Source organism: Mustela nigripes, chromosome 12, assembly GCF_022355385.1.
Source record: "Mustela nigripes isolate SB6536 chromosome 12, MUSNIG.SB6536, whole genome shotgun sequence".
NCBI lineage: Eukaryota > Metazoa > Chordata > Mammalia > Carnivora > Mustelidae > Mustela > Mustela nigripes.
In genome coordinates, this window is record NC_081568.1 from 78,750,633 (window position 1) to 78,762,812 (window position 12,180).

General features: G+C 37.4%; 1 protein-coding gene across 1 annotated transcript in view; it reads left to right on the forward strand.

Moving 5' to 3' along the window:
• Positions 1 to 12,180, forward strand: part of NDFIP1 (Nedd4 family interacting protein 1) — a 56,184-nt gene that overhangs the window by 31,456 nt on the left and 12,548 nt on the right. The window contains exons 2-5 of the mRNA XM_059417809.1: positions 2,642 to 2,729; positions 6,934 to 7,064; positions 10,764 to 10,851; positions 11,774 to 11,898. Of these exons, the coding sequence (XP_059273792.1) occupies positions 2,642 to 2,729; positions 6,934 to 7,064; positions 10,764 to 10,851; positions 11,774 to 11,898 (432 nt within the window). The remainder of the gene's footprint in view (positions 1 to 2,641; positions 2,730 to 6,933; positions 7,065 to 10,763; positions 10,852 to 11,773; positions 11,899 to 12,180) is intronic.

Sequence of the window (12,180 nt, forward strand, 5' to 3'; positions counted from 1 at the left end):
TGGTCACTAGATACTTGCTGCAGGTAGTGCTTCTTTCTTTTTTCTCCCACCTGGTAGTATTTTATTTCAACACATTTCTTGGTGGAGCCCAAACTTATAACCAGCATGTAGAAAATAGGGAATTGTTGGGAAGCCTGTAAAAGTGAGGTCCTGGGATCATCCCAGTATGTGGAACCTCCAGAATCATAGTGGGTGTTGTTGTTGTTGTTTTTAAATCATCTTTGTTTTTGTTTTCAGTTAGAAATAGTACATGATTCTAAAGTGTTGAAGTTTAATGAAGGGAAAAAACTTGACCTGGAAATGTTTTTTCCCTCACCGAAGAAAAAATGAGGGTTTCTGAGACAGTTGGAATTTCTTGCTTTGTTATCTCTTACCTTGGCGTGGGATGATCAAATTGCACATCTCCAGGTTGCTAGGAGACAGGCAACCTATCTCATAGATGCTGGTACATAAGACCTCTTTATTCTCTGGACTTCGGTATTTCTCAGAATTGTCACACTTCCTTTCTAAACCCTAAATTATGCAGAGGTAAAATGATTATTTGACCAAGCTCAGGAAATCTAAAATGGGTCAAAAATTCCAGGCTGGTTTAAAGAACATGACTGGCTGCAGTATATTGAGGTAGGATTCTTACAAAGTCCGTATTTGCCTTTGTTTTTGCTGCTAACTCTTCTGTGACATTCTCAGAGCACAAGAGTGGTTAGGTGGGAGTAGGCTGAGAACACCCTGTCTAGAGCTTCTTATAATGTTGAAAGAATTACAAGTGAACCATGGCTCCAGGAAGTCGATTTAAATAATTAACTGCTTTGGTGTCCCAGGAACATGTGGCTTTACTATAGCTATTTTGCACTATATGCCTCTTTAAGAGGAAATTTATCTTAGGTTACAATACAGTTCTTTTGGGAGTGCCCTAAGTTTAGCATTAGAGTTCTAGGGTTCGGAAAAATGTGCTCAGGTGGTAGATGTTGATGATAATTTGGCACAAGAATTCCTTTGAAATTCGGTATATTGCAGTGTTCATCAGAAAAGTTTTGTTGGTTTCTGATTTTGAATAGCATAGGGATAGAGACTGAGATGGTTAATTAAAAATTTAAGGAATTAGGGAGCTCTGCTTCATGTTACAGGAAGTCTAGCTCTCTGTCTTCCTGTCTCAGTTCAAGATAGAGTTGTCTGTAGCAGTAAGTTTAAGGGAGGTATGTATTTTACAAGCGGCTCTTGTGGCTCTGTGTATTATGATGGCATATGGCAGGACCCAGACCCCCAAGTTATTTATGTCGATAAATACTCTTCTTACTTTACAGATGGACTCCCATTCTCAGCCAATTAACCTTTCTTTTTTTTCTTTTTACAGATTTTATTAACTTGACAGAGATCACAAGTAGGCAGAGCAGCAGGCTGGGGTGGGGTGGGGTGGGTGGGAAGCGGCCTCCCCGCTGAGCAGAGAGCAACGCAGGGCTCCATCCCAGGACCCCAGGACCACGACCTGAGCCGAAGGCAGGGGCCCAACCCCCTAAGCCACCCAGACACCCCCCAATTAACCTTTTTAAATGAGTTGTAGTTAATTGTCACACTAGAAAAGTTAAATCAGATGTTTTTGTTCTGTGAAGATGAGTTGGGTAGACTATACAGACTGGCAGTCGCAGAAAGACGCACTTTTCAGTGTGAGTTATTTAAAGTAACTGGGGCTGTAGATTTGACGGAGAAATGGCTGAGATAGGAAAGAGGGAGATTTGTTAACAGAGGTTATATATGTAGAATTATGTTGAATTTTATGTTTTTGTAAGTGTCTCAGTTATTTAAGATTCAATTTCTCTGCAAACTAAATATAGTGGCACACCTTGGTTTGTTATGATTTATCTTTAGCAGATTATAATGGGATTATTTTTCCAACTTAAAAAGTTATACAAGTGCTAGATGTTCACTAAAAAAAAATTCAAATACACATATAAACAAAATAAAATTCCCTATGATTGTATCAGCTAGAGTAACTGTAGATGTCTCTCATTCTAGACCTTCACATATCGGTCTATCACAACCAGAATATATTATACATACTATTTGGTAAATTTTGCTTTTTTTGTGTAACAATACAGCATAAATATCTGTTCAAGTCATCTCATTTTCTTTATTTTCATTTTTATGGATGCTTAGTGATCCTTTGTGAGATGAACTATAATTTCTTTAATAAGTCCCCTGTGGGTAGAATTTAGGTTGTTTCTATTTTTTGCCGCAGTAACTTTTATATCTACTTTTTTTGCCTCTATTTCTTTCTTTTTTTTTTTTTTAAGATTTATTTATTTATTTGACAGAGATTACAAGTAGGCAGAGAGGCAGGCAGAGAGAAGGAGGAAGCAGGCTCCCTGCTGAGCAGAGAGCCCGATGCGGGACTCGATCCCAGGACCCTGAGATCATGACCTGAGCTGAAGGCAGCGGCTTAACCCACTGAGCCACCCAGGCGCCCCTTTGCCTCTATTTCTTTAGGATAAATTCCTGAGAGCAGAATACTGTGTATAGCAGTTACACATTTTAAGCCTTTTGAAACATGTTACCAGATAATTTTCCAGAAGGGCTCTTCTAGTTTTCGGGTCTTCTCTGTCTAATCGGCTTTATACTTGGATTAAAATGTGGAATGTTTATTTAGTTGCAGAATGAGGAAGAGCCTGGAGAGCCAGAACAGGCTGTAGGCGACGCCCCTCCACCTTACAGCAGCATCTCTGCAGAGAGTGCAGGTAGGTAACTGGGCAAGGGAACTCTTAGACTCTCGAAATGCACTTGGCCAGAGGCTCGGCCAGCATGTGTTTACTTGTGTCTTTGTCTTTGCTTTAGCTTTCCCTAGGAAGTCTTTGATGTTTTTTGTAGTTTATTGCCAAAAGTGAAAAAAAAAAAAAAAAAAAACATGTTACTATTCTGAAAAACACTTAAAACTCCATTTCATTGTGGTTTTTTTTTTTTTTTTTTAATGGAACTCAATTTCATTCCAACAGAATATAAAGGAAAAAATTCAACAACCAGGTGATCATCTGATTTTTATTCATTCTGTAGCTTCCTAATTGTTTTGTTCTTTGTGATTCTAGTGCCTATGACCTGGGACCTGGAACTTAGTACATTTGATTTCTTTTGTGCTAGTAAATTCTTAATAAAAAAAGGCTGGAAATCTCTCAGCTCTTTCATGGTGTTCCTCATAGTTTAAGCCCTCCTTTAACAGTCTTTCATCTTCACATCTTATGCCAGACTGTCTTTTACATTTTCACATGTTTATGTAGAAGGGATGGGGAAGAGAAAGAAAAAATATCAACAGTTGAGATCTTTGGGTAGCTTCAAGCTGCCTGATGAGCAGCACTGCTTTAGTTGCTGAAAATTGACTGGTTGTGATGGGCCATCTTCCATTTTCTCTAAAGGAAAAGTGTGGCAGAGTGTCAAGTATATGACTCATGGTGCTTCCACTGAACCCATCCTCCTCCCAGCGTAGATAAGCAAGTTGAAAACACCATTTATCCCAGACACAGGCTCAGAATCCTTTTCAATACAGCACTGGGGGTGGCTATTGTCAGTTGATGTGGGATTAAATTTGTTGGTCCCTGTTGGTCTCTGCCATTATAATGAAGAAGAACATGGGTCAGAAAGGTTTTTGCCTCCACTCTGACTTCAGCCTTTGAACCCTGTCTGCTTGTATTAATTTTATTTAAAAGCATCTAAAACTAGTACTTTTTAAGGAAAGCTCTAAAATGGCCTTACCCACTCCTTGTTGTTAAATTAACATTGCTTATTTTTTTAGATAAATGCTGACCGTAGGTACCAGTTAGTCCATTTATGAGAAATGTGGTTAGAAACAAAAAGACACATGCATATTGGTAGGGAAAAAAAGCACAAATTATTTTGCATAACTATTTTAATTAGTGGTATATTAAGTTGAACAGTCTAAGAAGTATTGGGCTTTTTGATTGTTCTGAATGTATTACATAAACTTGAAAGATTGTCATTAGACTTTTGATTGAAACTTAAAAGTATATGAGTCTCTATATCGATGGATCCCATTTAAGAAATCTTTTGAAATAGGGAAATACACATATTGATTTTCTTCAACTTAAGATAGTGGTAGGTATCAGTTTTATTCATGTATTCAGAATTAATGGCAGTGGGCTAATTTATATTGTACATTTCAAGTTGTAATGACTTAGTTTGATTTGATGAAAAATAAAGAGACTTGATAGAAAATGATGCATTGGTTTGTACCATGTATATACACATGTGTATGCATGTATGTAAAATAGCAATTTGACTTGGAAAAAACCAAATTCTTTAATTTGGATTAGGTGGCCTCTTTAGTTTCAGTAACACATTTTCGTATATTTTCTAAAAGCTGTGGTATTTTATTTTTCACGTTTAGATTTCTATTCCATCTGGTATTTTTTTTTTTTTTTTCTGTGTACTGTAAGGTAGTGGTCAAGATCAATTTGTTTTTCTGTATGGATAGCCAGTTCTTACATTACCATTTATTGAAAACACTGTTCTTTCTCCACTGCTTCACAGTGTCTTTATATTTTTTTAAGATTTTATTTATTTATTTGATAGACAGAGATCACAAGTAGGCAGAGAGGCAGGCAGAGAGAGAGAGGAGGAGGAAACAGGCTCCCTGCCGAGTAGAGAGCTGGATGTGGGGCGTGAGGTCCTGGGATCATGACCCGAGCTGAAAGCAGAGGCTTTAACCCACTGAGCCACCCAGGCGCCCCCACAGTGTCACCTTTATTGTAAATCAGGTGGCCATATATGAGTGGATCTGTTTCTGGTTTCAGTATACTGTTCTTTGGTCTATTTATTTATCTTTATGCCCATCCCCTACCACTTTAATTATATCTGGTAATATAGGTCATTCAGACCTTTTGTTCTTCAAGATTGCTTTGGGTTTTTTTGGCCTTTGCATTTCCATATACATTTTACAATTAGCTTGTCAGTTGCTGTAAAATGTAACAAAACAAACAAAAACTGGAATTGTAGTTGAAATTGTCCTGAATCTGGGGATCAGTTTGAAGAGAATTAACATCTTTATAATACTGCTTCCAGTTTGTAAACATGACATATCTCTCCATCTAATTAAGATCTTGTTTAATCCACTCAGTAGTTTTTTGTGGGTTTCAATATTGGGGACCTGCCTATTTATTACTGGATTTATTCCTCATCCTGTTATAAAAAATCATCCATATATAATTTTATTTTCTACTTGTTGCTGGCAAAGAAAAGTACCCTTGATGGTTTATATCCATCCAGAGATTTTGAATGTAGAGTCTTTGCTAATAAATTTATATATTAATTCTGTCTGTAGATACTCTTGGATTTGATATATCTATAATCATGTCATCCATGATTAAGGACAGTTATTTTGTCCCTTCTAATACTTACATTTTGAATTTCCTTTTCTTGCCATATTACATCAACTAGTAGGACCTTTAAGGTAATGTTAAGACATTTTTGTCTAAATCTCTAAGTTTAGGGACATTTTTGTCTAAAATCTCTAATTTTAGGGGAAAAAAATTTACAATTATGATATTTACTTGGGTTTTTCATAGATACTTCTGATCAGATTAAAGATATTTTCTCTTACTCCTAATTTGCTAAGGGTTTTTATTATTGGCAACGTGTTAAATTTTATAAAATGCTTTTTCTGCCCGTGCAAATACAATAGAATTTTCTTCACATTGTTAATGAGGTGAATTGTATTGATTCATGATTTCAGTAGTATATTACAGTAAAATTGGAAGTTTATTACAATTAACCAGAGGAAAAAAGAAAAATGTTAATCTTGATGAACAATAAGACTTTTTTCCCCAAGATGTTTGTTTTTAAAAAAATTGTGCAGAAATTTAATACATTTTTAATAGCTCTTTTCTAATAAATATTGAGTTTCTTATAATAGGAGTTAATGAGAATGAAGATGCAGCATTAAAAAGAGAAAATAAAAAATTTAACTCAAATAAATAATGGCTTTGTAACTGAATTAGTTACCTTAGGCACATCATACAAGCCAGTACACGGTAAAACGAATGTGTAAGAATCAAAATGCTAAAATATTGTGACTTTTTTTTAAAGGCATTGGTTTTTGATGTTTTTATTTTATCTTTTTTTTTTAAATTTTTTAAAGGTTTTATTTATTTGACAGAAAGAGACACAGCGAGAGAGGGAACATGAGGGGGAGTGGGAGAGGAAGAAGCAGGCTTGCCGCTGAGCAGGTAGCCCCATGCTGGCCTTGATCCCAGGACCCTGGGATCATGATCTGGGACGAAGGCAGACTCTTAAGGACTGAGCCATCCAGGCACCCACGCTGTGACTTTTTTATTAAGTTGGTTTACCTGTTTATAAATGGGAGGAAACCGTGGTACAGCTTACAATAGAGAGGTGAGGTATTTTTGGCTTAAATGTTGTCTTTATGCCACTATTAATATTAAATGCTTTTTTGAACGTACCATGTAACATTTGAAAAAGTGTTTAAGGACATTTGGAAGGGAAGGCAGAATGATTTACATGAATAAATTTAAATAATTCAAAGATGGATGAATTTAAAAGTCATTCTCAATCTCATATTCATACATAAACATTTCAACTAAATTATTTCTTTTTTAAAAGATTTCATTTATTTATTTGACAGAGGTAGACATAGCGAGAGAGGGAACACAAGCAGGGGGAGTAGGAGAGGGAGAAGCAGGCTTCCCACAGAGCAGGGAGCACAGTGTGGGGCTCGATCCCAGGATTCTGGGATCACGACCCGAGCCGAAGGCAGACACCTGATGACTAAGCCACCCAGGCAACCCTCAAGTCAGTTATTCTATATGTACTCTTAGAGGAATGGCTGTTTTTTTGTTTGCCAGACTTAGTGGAAATCTTCTTTTTCCTCAGGTCAGTTAATGGTCAGATAATGGTGACTTCCTTTTTATTCTGCAGCATATTTTGACTACAAAGATGAGTGTGGATTTCCAAAGCCGCCTTCCTATAATGTGGCGACGACGCTGCCCAGCTATGATGAAGCTGAGAGAACCAAGGCTGAAGCTACTATCCCCTTGGTTCCTGGAAGAGTAAGTCCAATTTACCATGTTAATTGCTGGCTGCTTTATGGAAATTAGGTTCTTTTCGTTACTTACTTTTGATGTATTCCTTATGATTGTACTGATTAGTAAAAAGTACAGCTAATTTTTAAAAACAAGCACATTTTCTTTTGAGATAATAAATCTTACTCATATGGGAAATGATGCAGTAAAAGGTACAAATCAGCAGAAAATCACTAATCAGACCAGCTTATTTTCCCTGTCTCTCTACTCTTACCACCATTTTCTCAGCTTTCCTGCCATGACTGAAATGTCTCAGAGCAGGGGCTGATTTAGCAAATATACTGATTTTGCCTTAAATCTACATACTTCAGGGGCACGTGGGTGGCTCAGTGGGTTAAGCCATTGCCTTTGGTTCAGGTCATGATCTCAGGGTCCTGGGATCGAGTCCCGCATCAGGCTCTCTGCTCGGCAGGGAGCCTGCTTCCCTCTCTCTCTCTCTCTCTCTGCCTGCCTCTCTGCCTACTTGTGATCTCTGTCTGTCAAATAAATAAATAAAATCATTAAAAAAAAAATCTGCATACTTCATATTTTGGTGTTGGGTAGATAGCTGCTGGGCAGATCTATAGAAAGAATAAGTTCAACTTTATAGAATTAAACTTATAAAAGGGCCCTGACAATTGTCTCGATGAACCTCATGCCAACTGCATTCCAGACCACTCCATCTGTGGGGATATAGTGAATTCAGATCCCGTCTAGCCTGATGGTGATTTACGGTAGGAGACATCGGGTGTGATGAAAGCCAGGAGACTTTGGGACACACTTTGTTCTTGATGTCAGATCTGCAAGTGACTAGATGTGGTTTCATAAATATTCATCTAGGTTGAAGGTGATGTAGGTAGGATCTTAGTCCAGATATTGGGAAATGATGGAGTAGGATTCATTTCCTAAGAATAGGGGCAGTCAGGGTTCCAGACTCCAGTCCTGAAAGGAAACCAGAGAGAACAATAAGAATAAAAACAGAAGTTTGGCCTGGGCAGTGCAGTGGCAAAGGCCCCAGAAGTTCAGGACTTAGAGTAGTGGACTATTTACAGACCACACCTACTATGAGTGGTGGGGCTTCTGAAACCACTGCTTGACAGAAATAATAGTTTATAAGGCCAGTCTAGGCTGATTCCATCTGGTAGTATGGGCTCATTTCTTGCAGGTGCCAGAAGAAACTAGCAACCTTCAAGGAGCTTATGGTCTAAGGGCAGAACAGTCTTAGGGTAATAATCTTCTATTGGAAGCAAATGGCATGCTTGGTACTATGCTCAGTTTCCAGTATGTTATTTTAAGTCCTCATGATAACCTTGCAAGGTTGAGATTATATTATCCCCATTTTACAGATGCAAAAATTGAGGCCCAGAGAGATTAAGTAAGTAATTTTCCCAGAGTCATTCAGCTAAGAAGTAGCATAGGTGAGAGTCACACCCAGATATTCTAGACTCTAAAATCTTGTGTGTAATTTGTAGTCATGTTAGACTCTGTGGTAACTGTCCCATGGAAATAGATGCAGAGGTTAGCTCTGATTAATAGCAGAGCTTCTTAGAATACTTTTATTTGATGAGTATACATATTTAAGAATCTGTTAAACATTATTTAGCAAGCCTGTGTAGACCACTTTCTTACACAGTGTGCAATGTATTTTGCAGTGGGTGGGTAGAAAACTTTGAATAAGGGAATACTCCTACCGTATAAGCACTTAAATATAGCTGGGGAAAGGCCCACAAATACCAGTATCTAAACAGCAGTACAAGTGCAGTGAGCATTAAGAACTGTGACTTTTTACTGTGTGATTGTGGGGAAGATGGGATCTGAAGTAGACCCTAAGATTTGATGGATAAGAACATTCCAGAGGGAAAAGGGCAGAAAGCAGATGTGAATCCAGCCTGGTGTGGGGTGGGGTCTGTGAATGTAGTAATTGATTTTTCTTGAGCAAAGAGTTTGTGACCACACTATAGGTTATAGTATGTTTTGAATGCTAAGCTGAGGCATTTAGACTTAAGTGTAGGTCACACAGACTCTTTTAGTCAAAATTTTTTCAGCAGGGATATGGTAAGACAAGAACGGTGTTTTCGAAATGTTAACCCAGCAGCAATTTGTAGGAGAAATCTGGTAGTAGAGATACCAAGAATAGGAAGAACAGTTAGAAGGCACCTGCGATATTACTAGAAAATATTTCCATGTCCTTTTGTAGTATATCTTTGAGTATTTATGCAAAAAACCCGTCACTGTCTAATTAGGCACAAAGCCTTATTTTTCCTAATATGAAGTCAGAAACTGGGTATTTAGTATTTTAAAAAACATAAACACATTGTAAGAATTTTCTAACAGGAGAAGAAATGTTAGAAATGGAAGTTGCCACTGACACCTTTCCTTTCTCTAATATCCCCTCCCCAGGCCTGTCATGGACTTCCCAGCCCTGTTTCTCTCTGTGTAGAGAGAGTTTCTGTTGTCCCTAAAGTTTTGTTTTTGTTTTTGTTTTCATTTGGGGAACCTTCACTGGACTGTGTACAAATCTAACTTTTACTTTTAAGTGTGTATTCATGTATTTTTCAGTATTTCAACACATAACCTACATCAGTTGAAAAGGTGGGCCATATGTGGGCATTAATGTTGGTGAGGATTGTGTTCCTTCTAGGCTTGGAGTATTATGTTTTCAGCGTAGGATGGAAAGGATCCTATCTGCCAGTAAGCATGGAAGTGAGGTTGTTTCAGACCTATATGCTAATATGAACAAATAGTTATGGAGTTGAGCAGTGGGCAGCCCTATGGCCTCTTCATGTGAGATCATGCTCTCCTTTTTCTCCCAGGTCTCATAAAGCATTTGAGCTCCTTAATAGGTCCTGGAATAATAATATTATGGGCCCCCAGAAGACCCTGGGTTAGTGGTTTTATTTATTTATTTTTTTAGATTTTATTTATTTATTTGACAGACAGAGATCACAAGTAGGCAGAGAGGCAGGCAGAGAGAGAGAGGGAAGCAGACTCCCCGCCAAGCAGAGAGCCCAATGAGGGGCTCAATCCTAGGACCCCGAGATCATGACCTGAGCCAAAGGCAGAGGCTTAACCCGCTGAGCCACCCAGTTGCCCCTGGGTTAGTGGTTTTAGAATGTAAGCCAAATTTAAGCCAAATGTGTATCTTTTTTTGCTTTAGACACATATGAATTAATACATTTCATTGAACTTTATAAATTTGTTTTTTGTTTTTTGGTTTTTTTTTTTGATAGATCACAAGTAGACAGAGAGGCAGGCAGAAGGGATGGGGAATAGGCTCCCTGCTGAGCAGAGAGCCCCATGCGAGGCTCAATCCCAGGACCCTGAGATAATGACCTGAGCAGAAGGCAGAGAGAGGCTTAACCCACTGAGCCACCCAGGCACCCCTGAACTTGATAATTTTTGAAGCTCATTATTAAAGAACTTGGATGATAAAATGAACGATTCATTTAGAAAACTTTAGGGATGGAAGAAATATTTATTTTTTCACTAATTATATCTTTTACATAAATGACAAAATGAAATTTTTAGCACATACTGAGCCCAATGCTTATAGTTTTGAATTGAGCCAAAGCAGTAAAATTTCTCCTGGTACTCATTTTTATCCCATTCCTTATTTTTCTTGATGACTTTCGTTTGCCTATGACTAATTCATTGTGAATTTAACTTAATCTTTTTCTTTTCACTTAGGATGAGGATTTTGTGGGTCGAGATGACTTCGATGATGCTGACCAGCTGAGGATAGGAAATGATGGGATTTTCATGTTAACTTTTTTCAGTAAGTAACTACGTATAGCAAAAAACCTCCCACAGACTGGAGTGCTTTGAATTATGGGTGAATCTGACTGAATTAAAATGAGTAGTTGAGCTAATATTTTAATACATTGTGTTTGTTTGATGCCTTTTACTGAGATGTTCAGAGCTTAGTTTACTTTTATCTTAATATCCTTTGTGTTTATCTGCTTTTTCTACAAATAGCTATAGAAAATATAAAAAGAAGCAATTTTAGGGATGCTGTATTTTTACATAAACTGAGTCCCATCTTTTAGGTTTGCAAAGACCCTTAGCATTGCTCCTACTCATACCTGACCCTGTAGAGTAGGAATTCAAAAGACCTTAGTCTGATGGATTTTTTTTTTTTAATGTTTCTATTTTCTGGTTTATGAAAGTCAACTGATTTTTTTTTTCCCCTAACTTGGTGTTGTTTTGCATTCAACTTTCCATGAGTGTCACTTAGAAGTAAGCAGCCATTTTAAAATTTCCTATAATAAAAATATATAAAGGAAACAGTGCTTTTTAGAGGTAATCTTAATGTAAGCTCTCAAAATTCATAGAAGTAGGGGGATGAATAATTTGAATCAGATTTTATTTACTGAAGTGTAATATATAAAGGGTACAAGTCATAAGTATACAGTTTGTTGAATGTTAAGGCATTTTTGAAAGTGAATGGCAGCAGACATAACAGTGTAATACCTGATACTCAGAGCAGATGGTTTCTTGCTTTTCTTAGGGGGGAAGAAGACAGAATGGATGTTTTGGGGAAGTAGGGCAAGGGTTATGGTGGGTGAACAGACTATCTTTTATCCTTGGAAAAAGCCATTTAAGCAAAAGCAAGTATAGAGAGCACTCTTGCTTTTTGGGTTTGACACGTCTTGCGTTTGACATGTCTGACACGGTTTTTTTCTTTTCTGCCTTTACAGTGGCATTCCTCTTCAACTGGATTGGATTTTTTCTGTCTTTTTGCCTGACCACCTCAGCTGCAGGAAGATATGGGGCCATTTCAGGATTTGGTCTCTCTCTAATTAAGTGGATCCTGATTGTCAGGGTAAGTTGTATACCAGAAGAGATAGACCCTGTAGTACAACAATAAGTAGAAAAACTTGGACTATTTGACTTTTTTTTTTTAAACATTATTTTTACGTTTAAAATGATTTTAGGTTTGTCTTTCTTCTGGTTTCATGAAGTTGAACCAAAAGCATTTGCTGGTGGTTGATGCATGAAAGTTACAGTTAAATCTAGTGAATATTGGTGGTCCCAAGGCATCTATCCTAGAGGTTGTTCACAAGTTGCTTTTAATGTTTATGATATGGTAATATGTGTTTTTGTT